At 39.3% G+C, this 22,809-nt stretch overlaps 1 protein-coding gene across 23 annotated transcripts in view; it reads left to right on the top strand.

Annotated features, from left to right (window-relative positions):
* cyth1a (cytohesin 1a) overlaps nt 1-6,079 on the top strand; it is a 102,632-nt gene extending 96,553 nt beyond the window's left edge. For 8 of the 23 annotated variants that reach the window (XR_015479519.1, XR_015479512.1, XR_015479515.1 and 5 more), the window contains exon 13: nt 1,619-6,079. Coding sequence is in view for 4 of the 23 variants with exons in the window: in NM_001441640.1 (NP_001428569.1) it covers nt 1,619-1,697 (79 nt within the window). In the remaining 19 variants the exon portion in view is untranslated. The remainder of the gene's footprint in view (nt 1-1,618) is intronic. The other 15 variants (XR_015479521.1, XR_015479506.1, XR_015479514.1 and 12 more) reach the window with 4 other exon arrangements.
* The last annotated feature ends 16,730 nt before the right edge of the window (nt 6,080-22,809 follow it).

The raw sequence follows: 22,809 nt of genomic DNA, 5'->3' as shown, positions 1-22,809 counted from the left end.
TAGTTTTTTTTTCTGTTTTTTGCAAATGTAAAAAAAAAAATCTACATTAAAAACAAATCTACATTAAAAAAATCCTTATAAATAAAGTATTAATATATATATATATATATATATATTTACATTTACATTTACATTTAGTCATTTAGCAGACGCTTTTATCCAAAGCGACTTACAAATGAGGACAAGGAAGCAATTTACACAACTAAGAGCAACAATGAATAAGTACTAAAGGCAAGTTTCAGGTCTGTAAAGTCTAAGAAGGGAAGTGTTAGTAGTTTTTTTTTTTTTTTTTTTTTTTTTTTTGTACAATTAGTGTGATATTCAAAGAGGCAATTGCAGATTAGGAAGTGAAGTGGAGACTAAATAGTTGAGTTTTTAGTCGTTTCTTGAAAATATATATATATATATATATATATATATATATATATATATATATACAGGGTTCAACGCTATGAATTTTTTCTACTGGTCTGATCGGGCCAGTGGTTTAGATTTTTACTTGCCCTGCCAAAATTTTTACTGGCCCCACCAAAAAAAAAAAAAGGTTAATAGCTATTTTTCAGCTGCATATTTTAAATAATGTGTCAAAAATAAAGTCTGTGAATCTAGAATTTGAAAACTTAAAAAACTTAAAAAAAACATTAATAAAAGTGTTATTGACAAAAAGAGCAGTATGAAAAATGTGAAGGTATTTTATTGCGGTTTGAAATTATTTAACAAAAGGTGGGCTGACTGTGGGCAAACAGTGCAAAACATCACTTCATTTTTTTTGTCGCGTTGTTTACACGTAAATTTCTGCTTCCAAGACATAAGAAACAGGCATTTTCTTTTAGCCTTATAATTTGATGTTGGTGCCATGTTGCCATTTCTTCTCTGTACTGGTTGTTCCCAGGTTGTGGAAAAAAATAGCATGCTCAAAACATCAAACCAGATAAGCGGAACCGGAAAGCAATATGGTGTTTACGACTTCATTGAGAAGGAAGTGTTTAACACCTTAAAAGCACAAACTTAAAATGCACATAAGTGAAATAGTCGCAAACAAATTAAATGTTAGTGACAAGGCAGCATTGTCCTAATCGGGCCAGTAATGATCCTGTCTACTGTCCCAAGCCTCTCTCACGCTGGCCCTGGGCCACCGGGCAGTCCTTATTGTTGAGCCCTGATATATATATATATATATATATATATATATATATATATATATATATATATATATATATATATATATATATATATATATAGAGAGAGAGAGAGAGAGAGAGAGAGAGAGAGAGAGAGAGAGAGAGAGAAACAGTACCTTAAAAGTCACGTTTCGTCTTCAGTTTTGGGCTCAGGTGCGCTATGCACTTACACTACAAGTGTACCGCGCCTGAACCCAAGTGAACCGTGCTCTGGCACACTTCTTCCAAGTGGACCAGGGCTGGCCAACTGAATCGTGCCTGAGCCCAATTTGGAGCACTCACACTTTTCAAACGATCTGGGAAATAGGCCTGAGCATGGTTTGGATAGCATAATGTGAGTGCGCCCTTAGAAGAGACTCCATATGTTGGGAAACACTGCTCTAATGAATGTTACGTGTCTTATTTTATCCTCTAACCTTCTTTGTTTCTGTGTTCAGAGCGGCCATCAGTCGAGATCCTTTCTACGAGATGCTGGCGGCCAGGAAGAAGAAGGTGTCATCGATGAAGAGACACTAGAACAGCTGCTGAACGACTGAGACGAGTAGAGACAGAGAGAGAAACACAAGATCAGAGACTCTTGACAGCTCTCCTCAAGAGTGTGCCTGTGTGTTTGTGTGTGTGTGTGTGTGAAGGGAGCCAGTTGGCGTTTCCTTGCGACTGCTTCCTTGAAAGCCCCAAAGAGAACATTTACTCCTCATGCTTAACCAAATCTGCTCTTTCTTTCTTCCCGTTTCTCTCTGTGTTCATTATCTGAAATCAGCAGGTCTGACAGAATGTGGAAACCAAAACGAAAGCAAAGGACGATTTCCGTTCGTGCTTTGATATGTACAGGCAATAAGTGTATTTTTACATCCTTTTTTATTTTCAAAGAAGCAGCTTCGCGCTCAGAGGTTTATTTGTGTGTTTAATTGTAAAAACAGACATCTGTGAGTTGTAATAGAACAAAAAAAGAAAGACGACGTCAATCTTCTGCAGAGGGGATCTTTTTGTTGGTGTTTGTGTTTGTTTTCTAGGCATCCTGAAGCGCGACGAATTGAATATTGACAGACGTTCTGTTCAATAAGGATTATGGGATGTCATGGTCAAGCACTGGTACTACCTCTCAGACGGACAGAGCAGAGATTAACAGATGGTGATGTTTTTATTTGATAAGAGGTCAGTGTTAAGGCCTCTGAATGAAACGCTGTTCATACGATGAATAAATGTGCCTAACAGTCACTCAGTGTCCGTAAAGGCTGACCTCACGCCGCGTCTACACTCAAAACAACACATCCAATTATAATCAGGCAGTCGGTTTACACTGGACACAAAACGGATGTACATGGCAACCCATTTCTGTAACAGGATAGCGTAAATAAACAAAGCTGTGGTTCTTAAACCTGTTCCTGAAGGCACAACTCACACGTTTTCAACCACATCTAAATCAACTCAGCAGAACAGAAGAAGAGACTCCAAAACCTGAAGTTAATGGGTCAGATAAGGGAGACATCCGAAATATGCACTGTTGGTTGTGTTCCTCCAGGAACAGGGTTGTGAAACACTGAAATAAAGGTCACTGTTGCTGAATTGTGTGAACACAGGCGTGATTGTGATTTATTTTGGAATCTGTGGCAGAAATGAGCTTAAATCTGTAGTTGCTTGTTTCTGCTACTGGAGAGAAAGGTAACTGCGTTCACACCAAAGGCGGTGAAAGCGTCAAAAGGTCGCTCTGGCCACCCTGGCGACAATGCTGTCTGCCTTGAGCTCTGGCAGCGAGAGCGTCTAAATTCGCTACAGTGATCTTGTATTTAAAGCGGCTGTTGCAGCATATATCAGTTACATTCCCACATTAAACATGCTTTCTAGCGTAAAAATGTTGCGCACTTTTAATTAAATTCATTTAACAATGGAAGATCAAGTTGCATGTGGTGTGGCTTTGCTCCACTTAATTATCTAATTTGGCCATATGTCTGAAATATCCCGAAGCAGTAATACTGTTCAGCTCTCCTTGTACTACAGGAACCAATCAGCGATCGCTATATGGCGAGTAAAGCCCGCCTTCTAGTACAGGACCCAATTAGCAATCGCTATCTGTTGAATAAAGCCCGCTTTCTACTACAGGAACCAATCAGCAATCGCTATATGGCGAATAAAGCTCTCCATCTACTACAGGAGCCAATCAGCGATTGATATATGGCGAATAAAGCCCGCCTTCTAGTACAGGAGCCAATCAGCGATTGCTATATGGCAAATAAAGCCCGCCTTCTAGTACAGGAGCCAATCAGCGATCGCTAAATGGCAAATAAAGCTCTCCTTTGAGTACAGGAGCCAATCAGCGATTGCTATATTGCAAATAAAGCCCGCCTTCTAGTACAGGGGCCAATCAAAGATCGCTATATTGCAAATAAAGCACGCCTTCTAGTACAGGAGCCTATCAGCAATCGCTAAATGGCGAATAAAGTCCACCTTCGAGTACAGGAGCCAATCAAAGATCGCTATATTGCAAATAAAGCCCGTCTTCTAGTACAGGAGCCAATCAGCGATCGCTCAATGGCGAATAAAGCCTGCCTTCTAGTACAGGAGCCTATCAGCGATCGCTAAATGGCGAATAAAGCCCGCCTTCTAGTACAGGAGTCAATCAGCGATTGCTATATGGTGAATAAAGCCCGCCTTCTAGTACAGGAGCCAATCAGTGATCGTTAAATGGCAGATAAAGCTCTCCTTCGAGTACAGGAGCCAATCAGCAATTGATATATGGCAAATAAAGCCCGCCTTCTAGTACAGGAGCCAATCAAAGATCACTATATTGCAAATAAAGCCCGTCTTCTAGTACAGGAGCCAATCAGCAATTGATATATGGCAAATAAAGCCCGCCATCTAGTACAGGAGCCAATCAAAGATCGCTATATTGCAAATAAAGCACGCCTTCCAGTATAGTAGCCTATCAGCAATCGCTAAATGGCGATAAAAGCCCGCCTTCTAGTACAGGAGCCAATCAGCAATCGCTAAATGGCGAATAAAGCCCGCCTTCTAGTACAGAAGCCAATCAGCGATTCCTATAGAATGACAACTGGAGCTTGGACCAGACGTGAGTTTCTGCAGATTTCGTGTGATACGAACATTATGAAATGAAGCTAAATATACAGCTGCTGTTTAATTTTATTGATTATTCCTAATATGAAATGTAATCGTCAGCTTGGCAAGTAGTTTTGGAGAATTTGATGTTTCCCCATTAAAACATACTACTCGAGAGGACGCCGAGTGAAATTACTTGCCTTAAAGGGACTTTGATGCATTTCTAGCTAAACATACATAGTACAAACAAAATCATTATGTAGATCAAAACTTTTATTTTGTATTCGATAAATCATGATTGTTTAAAAAGTGCTACTTTGAAGCGCTACCTTCGACATAAACAAACAGAAAATAAATGCCTCATTAGCATCTGTTTTTATAGGCTCATAATGCAAGTCATCCGCCATATTGGAACAGTCAAAGCCAGTCTGTGGTGTTTCTGAATGTACGTTGACCTGCAGCTGTATTTATGCACATGTATGATTACCTATATCTGCGATAGACTTAGGTAGATGATTTAGCCCAGAGGTGCCCAAACCTCGGTTCGGAGGCCTGGTGTCCTACAGATTTTAGCTCCAATTTGCCTGCAAGGAAGTTTCTAGAAAGCCTGGTAAGAGCTTGATTAGCTTGCCCTGGTGTGTCCGATTGGGGTTGGAGCTAAAATCTGCAGAACACCGGACCTCCAGAACCGAGTTTGGCCACCCCTGGTTTAGCCCAATCACAATTCAAGACTTAATAGCTGCGTCCCAAATGGCACACTATACACTATGCACTCATGCACTATGTACTTATGCACTTACACACTCAACAGGATAGTATATGTATGTAGTGCTGTCCCAAATGGCACACTAATGTTTTTTTACTAAGCGGAAATTCAAACCGTTTCCCTGATGACGTTTGACTGTTGCCAAATCAGTGAAATAAACGACTGAATTATCAAGTAATACCTGCCGTGAGTATTGCCGCATTTACCATCCGGAGGCGCTATAATCACTCTCGTAGGAGAATTTTGCTTTCACTATCCAAAATAAATAAAGTTATTCAACATGTGCGTCCGATCGCTCCGCCCCTTCCGCTACGTAAGCAAACCTGCGGTCGTTGAGTGCGTGAAGTGTCCATCATTACACACTTCATTTTAGCGGCTGAATGAGTGCATCATCCGGGTAATTAAAGTGCACTTATTATTTTGAGAGTTTTCAATGTGAACACACTACTTACACTATTTATACTACAAAATGGCGTAAAATAGTGCATAAGTATGCGATTTGGGACGCAGCTAATGTCTGTATCTCTAATACACTTCACACAAATTTAAAGCAAGTTGAGATCAAAAACAAAAAAAAACATCAACATGACATTAATCGGTTAAACAATCTGTAATATTGAGTCGAAAAACACAACATTTTTGTGAGAGGTTCCTCCATTTTGTAGCATTTTAACTCTAAAGACCAACACATCTGCCTAGAGTTTTACAATGAGTGATGGTGTGTTGACTGTCCCAAGATGGCCGATTATTCCACATGTGTTACTGGTGTAGACGCGGTCAGTCAGTCCTCAGTGCCTGCTCACATTTCTCCACTCACTCTTTCTGTTGTCCCTTCATTTCTCGGGTTTCCATCAGTCTAGCAGTTATTCTACAAGCGAAATATTAAAGCGACGCAGTATTTGTTTAATTTATCAAAGATGTACATACTTTAGTGTATAGAGAATATTGGTTTCCATTTTATAAATGTGTGTAGTCGAGTGCCATTCTTTCATTATCCTTTTTATTAGTATTAATTTCCGGAGGTCGATGCCATTGTAGTGGTTGCCAGATCATGCTGAAATAAACATCTATTATAGCAGCTCTGCTTGTGTTTTTGATTTCTTAAAGGGGTGGTCCAGAGTGTGTTTTTAAGGCTTGGTCGTGTTTATGAGATGCAAAGCAATGTGTGCTCATGCTTCATTATCCTACTTTGATTATATACAGCTACTCAGCTAACATGAAAACGACTGTCATATTTCTTAGTTCCTCTGAAGACCAACGCACTGTACACTTGACCTACTAATATGTGCACACGCGAGCATATTTAGAGGGTAAAATGTGAAAGGTCACAAGTGCTAAAAGGCAATGTATAGTAATAAACACTCACCGGCCACTTTATTAGGTACACCTGTCTGACTGCTTGTTAATGCAAATTTCTAATCAGGCAATCACATGGCAGCAACTCACCGCATTTAGGCATGTAGACGTGGTCAAGACGATCTTCTGCAGTTCAAACTGACCATCAGAACGGGGACGAAAGGTGTTTTAAGTGACTTTGAACGTGGCATGGTTGTTGATGCCAGAAAGGCTGGTCTGAGTATTTCAGAAACTGCTGATCTACTGGGGTTTTCACGCACAACCATCTCTAGGGTTAACAGAGAATGATGCGAAAAGAGAAAAAATCCAGTGAGCGGCAGTTCTGTGGGCGCAAATGCCTTGTTGATGCCAGAGGAGAATGGCCAGACTGGTTGGAGATGATAGAAAGGCAACAGTAACTCAAATAAGCACTCGTTACAACTGAGGTCTGCAGAAGAGCATCTCTGAACGCAGAACACGTCCAACCTTGAGGCGGATAGGCTACAGCAGCAGAAGACCACACCGGGTGGCACAGTCCAAAGACGTGTGCTATAGGTGAACTGAACAAACTAAATTGCCCGTGGTGTATGTGTGTAAATGAGTGTGTATGGATGTTTCCTAGTACTGGGTTGCAGCTGGAAGGGCATCCGTTGTGTAAAATATGCTGGATAAGTTGGCGGTTCATTCCGCTGTGGCAAACCCTGATGAATAAAGGGGACTCAGCTGAAGAAAAAATAATGATTTATCATCCTTATCATTGAGAAGTAATATTGGATATGTCACGCCAGGTAAAGCGAGACACTTTTTACATTTGCTCTCCTTTAAGTGAGCTAAAATTACATAGGTAGACTAAATGTAACTTGTGCCTTATGTCTCATTTTTTTTGTTATTCAGGCTAATCTTCAGCTAGCATCATCACATGGTTTTATATGTTGATAGTTCATCAACATTTATAAGTTTTTCGGTCCCACTTTATATTAAGTGGCCCTAACTAATATGTATTTACACAGGAATTAATAGTTTGTTACTATGTACTTATTGTGTAAATACATGTATTTACTGTGTACTTATGCTTGATTAAATACAAGTATGTAATTACATCTGTAATTAACTTTTGTTATTACATTTGTAAATACACTGTTGATCATCCCTTACACCTTAACCCACCTTTACATGCCACCAAACCTGTTCATAACCCAACCTCTATCTTATCTCAAAAGCACCACAAGTGTTCTCAAATACATCATAAACACAGTAAGCACATTGTATTTATTTTTGATGCAAGTACATAGTAGTTAAAGACACTTAATATAAAGTGGGACCAGTTTTTCTCCTTGAATCATTTTGCTTTGGCACAATAGTTAAGTTGACGGGAAGAAAAATTACTTTTACATGGAAAAAAAAAATGTGGAAAAAATGCTTTCCACAGCTCTATGAATTCCTGTCCTTTATGGTAGAGGGGAAATGGAAGGGGCTTGAAAACAAAATTGTTATAGAGTGATACATAAAATTCGTTGCCTAGAGGGGGGTGTCACATTACCCCATTCTCCCCTACTGTACATGTTTATGATCACGACATATTGAATTACTATCGCCATATAATTTGAACATGAGCTAGGAGATCAAACGTGAGGTTTTCAAGTCGCTTAAGATGAGTGCCGACATAAAAAATAAAAAAACACAAGCCAAACTAATAAATTGGACCATACCTGAGAAACACCAGCAGGCGGCAGCAGCATCACATTTTCAGAAGTTCTGTTAATCATTCGGTGAACCGTGAAAGCGATCGTCATCTGTTTCTACACTCTCAGAAATGAAGATACAGCCTTCACTGGAGTGGTACCTTTTCAAAAGCTACACATTTGTACTTGAAGGGTCCATACTAGTACCTCAAAAGTATATATTAGTACCTACAAATTTTAGACGGGTCACCAACCCTGTTCCTGTAGTGCTACCTTCCTGCACATTTCAGTTGCAACCCTGACCAAACACACCTGCTTGTAATTATCAAGTGCTGCTTCGGGTACTATTAATTGGTTCAGGTGTGTTTGATCAGGGTTGGGACTGACGTATTAATATGAACCTTTTAGGTACAATTGTGTACCTTTTGAAAAGGTACCACCCCAGTCACAGCTTCTGTACCTTTATTTCTGAGAGTGTATTGTGATAAAAATAATAAATAACGGAACATTTTCATATTTTTTTTCCTCAATATAAAAGCTGACTGCACTAATATGTATAACATGTCAATAATAAACCCAGTGCAGAGAGAATCCATTGTTATTTAATAATGTTTTGTAGTCAAATGCGTATTTCACAAACAAATTATACATTATTATTATTGTAGTATTATTATAATTGGTTTTAATATGAACTTACTGAGATGCAAGTTTAAATATTTTTTTACATCAGTCTGACGGTTGCGTTTATGGCTGGATTTTATTTAAACAATCATGTTTTTTTGTTCTTCAAAATCCAAATAAACTATTATTTATTTGCAGTAGTGTATGAATGGTTAATATATTTATAGCTGAGAAAAAAGCCATAATCACTTAAAATAAAATATGAAATTATTACTGGTACTTATATTAAAACTAATTGAATTGAATCTGAATGTTATATGGATTTCAAATACAATAAGAATGTATCTGAAGTCATAAATAGTGTGTAAATATTAGATCAGATGGCATATTTTGTCACAATCCATATTAGTCAGTTTAAAAATAAATAAACAATATAATACAAAATGTCAAAAAATAATTGTAAAAATGCATTTTGCTAATTTTATTAAGATAAATGTTAAATGATTCGACAAATGTGCCATCAAGATTTATTTTTTATGATTAACTGTGTAAAAACTACACACATTGTTGAAGTCTGAGTAAAGTTACACTGACTCTTTCACAGTCTTGAGTTTTTACAATGCAATCTCATGGCAAGTCGTAACTTTTTGATTTAGAGGCTAATTTGTATGAATTTGTACAATCTAATTCGTACAATTTAGTACCATTTGCTCATCACCCAATGGCAGTTGGGTTTAGGGGTGGGATTAGGTGCCACGCCTCCTTTTTAAAATTGTACAATTTCGTACTACAGAACTCAGTGGCGTAGCAGACGGGCCCGCAGGGCATGCACCGGGGGGGGGGGGGGCGTGATTAGGGGGCCCCGGGTTGTCGCGATTTTCAATAATTGAAAATCCACCGGCAAACGCAAACTCTTGGGAACAACTGTGGTTGGAACCAAAGTTCACACGTCTGTGTTCTCTGAACACCTCTCAAGCGGTGGACTACTTCATTCTGATTGCTTGCCGCCAATGTTGCCAACTTAGCGACTTTGTCACTAGATTTAGCGACTTTTCAGACCCCCCTAGCGACAAATCTAGCAATTTTTTTGTGTGTTATTGGAGATTTTTTAAGACTGTCATGTCCATACTGTACCGTCCCTACTGAGATCACCCCTCTGCGTACCGACGACAAATGATTTAGCACAGGCAGTGTGAAGGTATTTCCCTTGTACAGTCAAACCGATCTACTTCTACTATATTTTAACAATTTAATTGGACCGTTTATTATTTTCTTTTTCACAATCACAGATATTTTAGTGACAGTTTCTGAACTTGTCTGGATTTGTACATATGAGAGATTACTGCACATTCACTACATATCTATACTGTATTCAAACAGCAATAAATTTAGTTAAATAAACATAATTATATTAAGTGTAGTGCAATTATCAATACCCCTTTATTAACCATAGGTTGTTAAACAAACAGAAACGGTAAAACGTTATGACGTCATTGATATGCAAATTGACGTATGACGTATCTCCCCCCCCCCCCCCCCCTCTTCATCAGGGGGCCCCGTCAGCGATCCCTGCAGGGGGGCCTCCGCATTTTGCGCTACGCCACTGACTGAACTCGTACGAATTCGTACAAATTAGCCACTAAACTGCCAAAATGTAAAATACTTACGTTTCCTCATGAGATCAGGCTGGTTTTTGTCTTGTTTCTAGTCCAAATATCTCAAAGGTATTAAATCGAAAAGCATTTTCTAAAGTCTAGACAAGTACAATTAATTGTCTTGTCTTCAAAAGTAAAAAAAAAAACGTGTTTTTTTTTTCTTAAAACTAGCAAATTCATGCTATTTTAAAGTAAAACCTAAATTATTTTACGTAGTTCCTCCTTTTCAGATTATTTGTCTCATTTTTAAGGAAAAACTCACTTAATTTTGACTCATTATTTCTGAAAACAAGATAATATTGTCTAGAAAATGCAGATTACACAGTATTTTACTGTAATATAAACTATATTTCACTGTAGGACCGTTCTACGGCATGTTACTGTATTTTAAAGTCACGTTGTGAAAATTACTGTACATGTTGCTGTAAATATACACATGTAATTCTGTAAATACATATACAGCCAGATAAAGGTGCTGTAAGAGTAAATACAGGATTTTTACTGTATCTTAAAGTAGCGCAAGCTCTGTGATTGGTCTGCTTGGTAGCGCTGACGATTCTGGGCGTGACCGAGCCCAATGGAGCGATTGTTTACAAGTGTTGAGTCCCGGGAAGGAGCTCCGGATGGAAAGTTTTGTTACACGTTCGCCGGTTCCTGCCTTAAAATGAGCAGGTTTGAGCCACTTGTACATTAAGGAAGAGTTCAGAAAAAACTAAACACCAGCGAAGAAACTCGACACAGAGGAACATAAACAGCTCACTGCCAACTAGTGTTTCGGAAGTGTTATTGCAGAGCAACAGAGACAGCACACAGAAGTATAAATGCACGGCTACGCGCACCGTGGGTCACGCCGATCACTTGACGCAGAAGTATAAACCAGGCTTAAATCTCAAAAACATCTGTATTTTATTTAGCAAGTGTACTTAGTCAACTTTAATAGGTAAAACTGTCTGAGATATAAACAAAAGCAAGTGATGCATCAAAGTTTGATTTAAAAAAATCTTGAATGGTTATAAAAATCCTTAAAATCATTAAAATAATTTATAAAAACAATAAAAATAATCAGCTTAAAAATACTGAATGATATTAATAATGTGAAGTAGTTCTGGAAACTTCCTACTTCTCCGTTTATCCGTCTGATTTTACGGTGGGTTTCTTTTGAGCTCCCCCTGTCGTTTTAAAGAATATTACAAAGGCGAACGCGGCGAGAATAAAAGTCTCATCTGTTTTGTGAGGTGCGCACGCAGTCAGCGGAGGTGCACGATGTGGCGCCAGCCAAAAGTAAAAATCCAGCTTCAGCAGTGACGTGTCCATCTAGCTCAAGTGAAATGGCGTGATATTGCAGACCAAACCCAGCCTGATCTTACAAGGAAACGTAAGTATTTTGCGTTTTGTCAGTTTAGTGGCTAATTCCTACAAATTGTACGATTTTAAAAAGGAGGCGTGGCAACCAAACCCCATCCCTAATCCCAACTGTCATTTTGTGATGAGCAAATCGTACTAAATTGTACGAATTAGATAATATGAATTCATACAAATTAGCCACTAAATCAAAAAGTGTGGGTTTCTTTTGAGCACCCCCTATCGTTTTAAAGAGTATCACAATGGCGAACGCGGCGAGTATAAAAGCTTTGTCTGTTTCGTGAGGTGCGCGCGCAGTCAGCGTAGGTGCACGATGTGTCGCCAGGCAAAAGTAAAAATCCAGCTTCAGCAGTGACGTGTCCATCTAGCTCAAGTGGAATGACAAGATATTGCCGACCAAACCCAGCCTGATCTTACAGGTAAGCGTAAGTATTTTGCATTTTGTCAGTTTAGTGGCTAATTCGTACAAATTGTACGATTTTTAAAAGGAGGTGTGGGAACCAGACCCCACCCTTAACCCAACCATCACTGGGTGATGAGCAAATCGTACTAAATTGTACGAATTAGATAATATGAATTCATACAAATTAGCCACTAAATTAAAAAGTTACGAAATGCCGTGAGATTGCGTTGACTAAACCATATGAAGCCAATAATATGCCAAAATAATCCGAGTTTAAATTGTGTTAATCATTTTCGTCCGCGACACACCCGCCCCGCTCACTTTCGTTCGCAGCAGGTCTCCGGGATCCATCGCACCAACACTACCCCCCTCCCCCCACTCCATCCTTGGGTAACATGTCGGATCAGTCACCCCGATCTGTTCCGGGACCTTGCATTTCACAAATGAAGCACTGGTCAAAACACACGTTATTTGGGTAATGAAGCGCCTCTTGTTTGTTTATTTAATAGACCGGATGTCTTTTCCTCACAGATTTTACTGTAACTGAATTACTTTAAAAGTTGTTGATCAAAGATCTACATTATCATCTTTTTTTGAAAAGCTCTTTTGGGATCTAATGCTGACAGCAGCTGCAAGATCTCTTCGACTCCCTGAAAGCATCAGTCATGCTTCAGTTTCAACACTGATTAAAGAAAACGGTGGCTCATGTTTTATGGGCTCTTCATCAATACTGCCAGCTGTGGTGTTTCCTCGTGACTCACACTGATCCACACACATCCTGAGGACACACTCCATCTGATCTGACACTTCCAGAAACACTGAGAATACACATGACGTACATGTGTGTGTGAGTGAGACAGAGAGAGAAACATTTGTTATCATTAAATAACTATTAAATTCAAAAATTATTATTTAGATTTATATACAAGTTTTTATTAAATTTCTGTTTATTAAATTTTGGTATTTGTAATATTAATTTTATTTTTTCAGTACCTTGAAAATGTAATTATATTCCATATTGTAAACATTGATGAGAGAGAATGTGGTGATATTAAATAATTAACATTGGTTATTATTCATGGTTTAGTTTTTTTAAAATTATTATTCAATTTTATTTAATTGTATTTTTTTATTACATTGAAGATTATATTCCATTTTGCAGTTCTTGTTTAGATGCTTTGGCAGGAATAAAGAATATATTTATTATTATCATTATTAAATATTATTAGTGTTATTATTTCATAATTATATTAATAATAATAATATTTATTTAGTATTTTAGTTTATTATTATAAACCAAAATCAGAAAAAAAGTTGTCAGTATGGAAAAAGCTTATTATAAAAAGAAAGCTGTGATTTCTAAATTTACTTTGACTTGTACTTTATTGCAGATAGTACAACAGTCATTGTTCCTCATGATTTCCCCCCTAAAATAAACACATATTCCAATTTTGTTTCTTGCAACAAATGAAAAAAAAAAGGTTGGGACAGGAGCAGTTTAGGGCTTGTAATCAGATAAATGGGTTAAATAATGATGTGATGTGAAACAGGGGATGTCAACAGGTGATTGTAATTATGATTTGGTACAAAAGCAGCATCCAAGAAGGGTCTAGTCCTTTAGGAGCAAAGATGGGATGAGGATAGTTTGCCAAGAAATACTTGAAAAAATGATTAAAATGTTTAAAAACAATGTTCCTCAAAGAAAGATAAGAAGACATTTGGATATTTCACCTTCAATAGTGCAGAACATCATTAAAAGATTCAAGGAATCTGGAGGAACTTCAGTGTGTAAAGGACAGAGGCACAAGCCTAAGCGATATCACCACATGGGCTCAGGACTACTTTGCCAAACTTTGGTAAGTACCACAATGCATACTTACATCCACATATGGCAGTTAAAACTGTGCTTTGCCAAAAGGAAGCCCTATGTTAACAGTGTCCAGAAGTGCGGTCAACTTCTCTGGGATCCGTGGCATCTGGGATGGACCATCACACAGTGAAAGCACATACTGTGGTCACGTGAATCAGCATTTCAGGTATTTTTTGGGGGGAGAAATGGATGCTGTGTGCTCCAGACCAGAGGGAAAAAAGGATGATTCAGACTGTTACCTGCAACAAATCCAAAAGCCAAGGTCTATCTTGGTATGGAGTAGTGTCAGTGCCCTTGCCAAAGGTAAATTTGACTTCTGTGATGCCCATTGATGCTGAAAAGTAAATAGAGATTTTGAAGCACAATATGCTGTCTTCTAATCCAGGGACGCCCATGTATATTTGAATAAGACGATGCAAAACCACTTTCTGCACACGTTACAAAGTCCTGTATACTGTATACAAAGTCCAATACTTATAGGAATTATGGGAAAAGTCGGCCCGGCAATATTTAATTGGATGAACATTTTTAGTTTTATGCCTCACCCTGAATATAAAAATACAAATAAACACATTTAGATCATTTACTTTAATCATTACTATTGAACTGTGAAGAGACTTTCAACCAGCACAACAAAAAATGTTTCTGAAGACAATCACCTACTGCACCTTTAAATATTAAGCATGATTTATTCAGCCTGATCTCACGAGAAAACGTATGTATTTTACGTTTAGTGGCTAATTCGTGCCAATTCGTACGAGTTCAGTCGTACAAAATGGTACGATTTTAAAAAGGAGGTGTGGCACCTAACCCCACCCCTAACCCCAACCTCCATTGGGGGATAAGCAAATCGTACTAAATTGTACGAATTAGATCGTACGAATTCATACGAATTAGCCACTAAATGAAAAAGTTACGAATTGCCGTGAGATTGTGTTGGATTTATTCTCATCACTTTAAAGAACAAAAAAACATTCATTATTATTAAATAATTACGAAATATTAATACTATTATCATCAAATAACTTATTAATAATAATAATTATTGTTATTAAAATAATTAACTTCTTTGGAGGCGGTGCAGTGGCACAGTGGGTAGCGCTGTCGCCTCACAACAAGAAGGTTGCTTGTTCGAGCCCCGGCTGGTCCAGTTGGCGATTTTATGTGAAGTTTGCATGTTCTCCCCGTGTTCGCGTGGGTTTCCTCCGGGTGCTCCGGTTTTCCCCACAAGACATGCGCTATATGTGAATTGGGTAGGTTGAATTATCCGTAGTGTATATTTGATGTTTCCCGGTGATGGGTTGCAGCTGGAAGTGCATCCGCTGTGTAAAACATATGCTGTATAACTTGGTAGTTCATTCCTCTGTGGAGACCCCAGATTAAAGCCTGGTTTATACTTCTGCGTGACCGGCGTAACTCACGGCGCAGGCAACGCGCACAGCTGTGCATTTATACTTCTGCTGCTGTCTCTGTCAGTCTGCATTAACACTTCTGAAACGCTAGTTGGCAGTGAGGTGTAAATGTTCCTCTGTGTCGAGTTTCTTCGCTACTTTATTGCTTTTCCTGAACACTTCCGGGTTGTACAAGTGGCTCAAACTCGCTCATTTTGAGGCAGGAACCGGTGGACGTGCAGCAACTTTAACTATGAGGTAAACACAAAACAAAACTTTCCATCCGGAGCTCCTTTACGGGACTCCACACTTGTAAACAATCGCTCGCGCGGCGTCGCGCCATTCGCGCGGCTCTCGGTCCCGCCCAGACTCGTCAGCGCTACCAAGCCGACCAATCACAGAGCTTACGCTACGCATCGTTGCGACGTGTAGTTACATTTTTTGAGAGGTGCACGTCAGTGACGGAGATGGCCACGGCGAAGGGCTATGCGTCAGCGCCGTAGCATATGCCGGCGTTTGACGCAGAAGTATAAATCAGCCTTTATACTTCTGCGTGTGTTTCTGTTGGTCTGCATTAACACTTCCGAAACGCTAGTTGGCAGTGAGGTGTTAATATTCCTCTGTATCGAGTTTCTTTGCTTCTGTTTTGCGTTTCCTGAACACTTTCTGGTTGTACAAGTGACTTAAACTCGCTCATTTTGAGGCAGGAACCGGCGGACGTGCAACAACTTTAACTATGAGGTAAACACAAAACAAAACTTTCTATCCGGAGCTCCTTCACGGGACTCCACACTTGTAAACAATCGCTCGCGCCATTCGCGCGGCTCTCGGTCCCGCCCAGACTCGTCAGCGCTACCAAGCCGACCAATCACAGAGCTTGAGCAACGCGTCGTTGCGACGTGTAGTTACAATTTTTGAGAGGTGCACGTCAGCCACGCCGACGGCCACGGCGAAGGGCTATGCGTCAGCGCCGTAGCATACGCCGGCGTTTGACACAGAAGTATAAATCAGCCTTAATAAAGCAACTAAGCTGAAAAGAAAATGATTGAATGAACTTCTTCAAAGAGAGAGAGAGAGAGAAAGAGAGAGAGAGAGAGAAAGAAGAGAGAGGTCAAACGTCAGTCTTCTGGCCATTTTACACAGTTTTGGGAATCTTCACCCAGGAGCCTTTAATAATGCCAGCAGCTGAACAATAGATGTTCTAGGACATGAAGTCACGTTTCTGCTGTTGTGTAACTGAATCTGTCCTTCAGTGTCTGCAAGAGTCTCGGAAGAACACATGGACTCTGAGCTGTACAGGAATTACAATAACCCTGAGCGTTATGTTCATCTACAGCGTGCTGGAAAAGCCCACCTCTCGTCCAAAAGGCTTTTTGTTTGCGCCCACGTGCTGGAAATGCTCAGCAATGGATACCGACGGGAGTCTGAGAAGTCTGAGACAGATATGAGGAGTTGCGGGATTTCTCTCCGCTAAACAGATCCATGTGTGAAACAACAGGCTGACTGTCAATCAACTACAGCCCGTTTCCCAGACGAGGAAAGCTCTCACACACCTGCCTGATACAGATCAGACACACACATATAGAGTTGAAGTCAGAATGATTCGCCCTTCTGTGTGTTTTCTTTTTTTTTCTAGAATATTCCCCAGATAACAGAGCAAGGAAATTTTCACAGTATTTCCTATAATGTTTTTTCTTCTGGAGAAAGATTTTGTATTTGATTTATTTCGGCTAGAATAAAAACAACAACAATAAAATAAAATAACGAGGATACAAATAATGATTGTTGTATTGTCTGCAATAACATACAAAAGTCAAAGTAAATTTAGAAATCCCTACATTCTTTATTTATTTGTGTTTTCCACAGTCCCAACTTTTACTGTTTTGGGGTTGCTGTATAATTATTTTTTTCCCTATTACTTTGAAAATGTATTTAAATTCCATATTAAATACATTGTTTAATTGAACAAAGAGTATTTTTATTATTATTAATACTATCAACAATATTATTATTATTATTATAGGTGTAGTAGGTGATCATAGATATATACACTAGATATCGCATAGGGACCCTGAGCATTCGTCAATAGCGCCGCCACATTGGTACAGTGCTCCCAGGACAAGTGTCATTCAAACGCACTAGTCAACACAGTGTTATTATGTGAAGATGCGGGACTTTAGCGCTGTCTACAGGTGTAGTAACAAGCAAACAAAGAAAACAAAGCACAAAGGCAGAACATTTCATAGGTAATATTAGGTTTTTTTCTGTTTTTGTATGTTCTGAACTTTTGTGCTAATCAGGTAATGTTATTAATCATAACAGTCACTTGCTGCATTCACCATAAGGCAAAGCAGCTCCAACTCGCACTAAACACTCGGCTTATGCTAGTTTTGTTGAATAAAATCAGCAAACAATGCAAAAGAAATATGACAACGAGATGCTGCACTGCCAGAAACTTGTATTATTGTCGGCTAACGTTAGTGAAAGAGTCGTTCGGGGGATTCATTCACAAACGATTCGCTCCCTCCATCAGTATGAGAAGTGAAAGCAGGAGAGGAGGTGTGTTTCAGGACATGATCAGATCAAATTTAACAGGGAGGGTGAATAGTACATTTCTGTACACACAAACACAAGCTTTTTGTCAGGAATGCCCGTGCGGTCACTGATCCATCAATGTAGAAAAGTGATGTAAAATTCTAATTTTCGTAATTAGAAAAAAAAATTACATACTAACATCCAGGAAAACTCCCGATCGTAGATATATGTGTATATGTTTATATCTCTGGCTTTGGATGGCCACAGTCCTCCACTGTACCTTGGTCCCGCATTCATTTCAAAGGAGCGCTACCCTGTACCAAGATGGCGGCGCTATTGACTCAGTCCGTCCAATAGACAACAATAGGCCAGGCGACATCTAGTGTATATATCTATGGTAGGTGATCTGCCAAAATGCTAATCGCTTAGCGTATTATCTTTGGACGGCGGGGAGGGACTGATTCAAAGCCACTCCTCCTGAGATCGCGAACGCGCGCACCACGTCACAACAGCAGACTAGTTCATGTCATTCATCAGCTAGTTAGTGTTTGGCCAGCGGCGTGCATTAATTACGTTTATTACTAAGCCATACTTACATGCTATTTCAAAGTAGCATGGTAAACAGTATAGGAAGGCTGTCATTGAATAAAAGCAGCTTTAAATTAATTTCACTACGTTTACAGGGATGTCAGTACTCAAATTATTTGCCTTAATCTGAATAAAAAAGAATATGATTAAAAGGTTTACATGAGTTGCTTCTTTGAATGTTTCTTTCAGGTTCCCGTTGCGCATGTTATAGTACATTTTTTGATTTGATTAAAATTAGCATTCAACGCTACCCAGATAGCAAAATACACTTGGGCCACACTTACCCCTCGGCCTGACTCCTGTGGACTCACTGCCAGATTACGGCCCAAATCAATCGGGCCAGATGCGGCGGCCGTAAGCGAGCCGATGATGCCGCATCCGAGCCGGAATCAGCCTGTGAGTAATGTGCGCTGCGGCCCGGAGCTGGCGCAGATAAGTCTGGAAAGACCAGGCTGGAAATCCCTCTAAAACCAGCTTGGCTGACCAGCTGAAACCAGCCAACCAGCCTAGGCTGTTTTAAGCTGGATTTTTCAGCAGGGCTCTCAGTGGTCGAAACACAAGTTCACAACTGTGTACTTTTAACGTGTAGGTCAGAAGGCGCGATGTAAAGAGTGAAACCTAACTTAACTGACCTGGCCACAATTTAGGAATTTGTTTTATGAATTCACAATTTATTAATCCACTCTTTCATCTTATGCAAATCATGGGCACATAATTAATTCACGTTGGTAACCTAACTTTAATTTCAAATAGAGCAAATAATATCCGAGGTATCGAATTAGTATATGCATGTCTCTGATTTATCTTCACAAAGGAACAAATTGATCAAAGGTGTTCACGACGTCTACTCACATTGGGCTTGGTAGATTTAAAGTGCTAAGTTATATCGTGTAAGAATGTGATTTATCTGCTTTTTCTTCACCTTTGTCTTCAGCCTCGAGTAGAAACAAAATGGCGGACACAGACTGTTGGTGTAGTGTTGAGTGGAGGCGTGGCTTTTTACATCACTGTGGGTGTAATTCGAAAATACACTTCAATTTCACTCTGACACTGTCTTACAAATAACAACAGCAATGTTATTTTATTGCCATGCAGTGTTAAAAAATGTCAACACTGTTAATGTTACACCATCCCTGTAAATTTTACACCCGTGATTTTGCTGTGTAGGCATCAGAAGAGATAATGCTTTTTTTTTTTTTAGGTCAGCCATTCAAACCTTGAGCTCCTGGTTTATGGAAAAAAAATTAAATAAATAAACATGAAAGTTGATCCTCCTTCCTTATTGCAGTCCTAGGTTACTTTAAATGCACAGCTGTACCTTTAGTTTATGATGTGAAACGATTTAATGGCAATGAAATGACCGGCGTTCACCATTGACTGAATACGTCTAACCTACAAACCTACATATGACTGAAAGTTAATGGAGAACCAGTCAAATGAATAAATGCCGAACAGAAGATATCATTGTGTGAACTCAAACACCATAGAAATGTGAAATGACATCAATTAGATCAATAAAGCACTCATCGCTGACACCATTTCTGCATTTCTAATTGTTTTATGGCGAGGCAGTGGCGCAGTAGGTAGTGCTGTCGCCTCACAGCAAGAAGGTCGCTGGTTTAAACCTGATCAGTTGGCGTTTCTGTGTGGAGTTTGCATGTTCTCCCTGCCTTTGCGTGTGTTTCCTCCGGGTGCTCTGGTTTCCCCCACAGTCCAAAGACATGCGGTACAGGTGAATTGGGTAGGCTAAATTGTCCATAGTGTATGAGTGTGTGTGTGGATGTTTCCCAGAGATGGGTTGCAGCTGGAAGGGCATGCGCTGCATAAAATCTTGCTGCATACGTTGGTGGTTCATTCCGCTGTGGCCACCCTGGTTTAATAAAGGGACTAAGCTGACAATGAAATGAATGAATAATTGTTTTATTAAAGGAATCTTCTGGATTAAGCGTGATTGGCTCAATGGTTAGCACTGTTCCTTCACAGCAAGTAGGTCACTGGTTTGAGTCCCTGCTTGGCCATTTGGCATTTCTGTGTGGAGTTTGCATGTTCTCCCCGTGTTTGTGTGGGATGTGGTATGGTTTGTAAGGATATTACAATATTTTGGCGTACAAACAAAATCTGGAAACACCATTAAATGCAGCAAAATTCCATTAAATATATCAAAACAATGAGTTTTTTTGGTACATTTAGAAGGAAATTTTACTAAATATATGAATGGAACATTATCTCTGCTTAATATTCTCATGGTTCTTGGCATCAAAAGAAAAATCAGCAATTTCGATCCATCGCCCACAATGTATTTTGGGCTATTGTTCAAAATACACCCCATGCTACGTACAACGCATATGGTTTTACGGAAAGTAAAGTTTCATTCCTGTGTATGCAGTGCAGTGTTTCCTCTAGGATTTTATTCCAGCTGTGGCGCCAGGCCTTTTTTTTACACTGGTCTACCAACTACCTGGGGCGATATGGGCGATATTTCAATGACAAATGTCGTGAGCGCAGAATTAGAAGTCGGGATTGCATTTATGTAATAGCCTACACAATGCCGCCGATTTCCTCTGCTCGTCCACAAAACTTCTTGCACGCCCCCTCAAATATAAGCCGCTTCAAGAGTGCGCAGATCTTCTTGTGCGCTCTCAAATAAACGCTGCTGGAGTGCGATTTAGTGCGTTTATGTAACGAGTATGTCTTCAGCATTTATTAGATTTATATATATTTATAAATGTCTCTAGTAGACCTTTAGAGCGATATTAATGTGTCCTGAAGTAAAGTGAAACGGCTATACGTCGTGTTTGCTGCGCATCACGCACCTGTCAGTCAGTCAGTCAGCACGTAACCTTAAAGGGTTAAACAAAGGACGCTCAGCCCTACTACAGTTACAGAAAAGTTGGCGATGTTATAATTCACTTACTTTTAATATGTTTTGATGCGAGTATCACCCGCTATTATAAAAATAAAATGTTTTGAATGAGAAGCTGTAATGTAGCCGTGGCGGGAGGAATTTTGGCGTGGCGCCCCGCCATGGAAGAATGAATGTAACGGAAACTATTTAGTGAACACGTGTATGCAAAATCACACAAAAGAACTGGACATATTCTGGTAGCCATACACATAAGGGTATTTTTGATATTGATATACTGACTGCTGGTTTAAGCCTCATAATATTTTCTCTTGGCACAAGTCTACAGGCAAAGCATAATTGTAAAATGCTAGTTAGACAAACGCCACAAGCATTGTTTGTTTTCATTTTCATAATCCCATCACTGTCTTCTGAGTAAATGTTTTTTTATGAACCTGTCGTGAGTGACACATGGAAGCCCTTAGGTACAATGAGAAATAGTTTTCTGCTCCACTATATACATGCCAGCCTCTGGCACCAAGAAACAGGTATTTCAGACCGGGATGAATGAACTACAGCCCATAGTACACGTGAAATTTGGATTTTTGCTTCAGAAGCTGCATTTTTAATGTCACTCCACCAGTTTTCAATTGGGTTGAGGTCAGGGCTTTGAGCTGGCCACTCGTTTATCAATGCATCCTGCCTGAAATGAATTGTGTTTGGGTACTTGAATGGGTCATTTAAATGAAGGAAATGTATTTCCCTAGTTTAAACATATTGACCTTATTCTAAAATGCTGAAGTGCGTCTGTTTTCGCGATTGTTTTCGAACTTCAAATTCAGTCGCCTATGATAGAAATGACTAGAAATACTAAATAGCAGAAAACGGTCAAACTACTTGCTCTACAAACAAATGTTTGCATGAAAAAGTGTTCCCGCAGAAAAAGTGATTGACAGGTGGTAATTATGTGTGTATCTTGCCTTTATTCATTTACTGTATGATTTGTTTATGGGTAAATCAAAGACCATGCAGGTCAGGTAGTTTAAACAGTAGGCTACAAATAATTAATTGGTCATTAATTAATTATTTATTCATAATCGAAAATCGAATCGAATCGTGCCTTTAGAATCGAAAATGTAATCGAATCGAGGATTTGGAGGATCGTGACACCCTTAATATATATATATATATATATATATATATATATATATATATATATATATATATATATTTATATATATATAAAAGACGCACAACCACGTCTGTGTGGTCACGTGATGTGCAATTTCAGAGGTAGAGAGGAAGGAGGGCTGCTCAGAAATGCTACACGCCACTGTGGATGTCAAATCGTTGTCGTTCTAAAATGGCATTTAAAAACAAAGACAGTGTAAACAGGGCCTGAGTGTTTACTTTTCGCGAGCGGATTTGCAACGGGGGCGGGCGGAGGATCGCGATGCCGGTGTTGTCTATCGGACGAACCGTACGTAATACCTACATAGCAGAGCTTGCAAAACTGTGTTTTTT

The sequence above is a fragment of the Danio rerio genome, chromosome 3, assembly GCF_052040795.2.
Source record: "Danio rerio strain M-AB ecotype USA chromosome 3, GRCz13ab, whole genome shotgun sequence".
Classification (NCBI taxonomy): Eukaryota; Metazoa; Chordata; class Actinopteri; order Cypriniformes; family Danionidae; genus Danio; species Danio rerio.
This window is presented reverse-complemented; position numbering and strand designations above follow the sequence as displayed.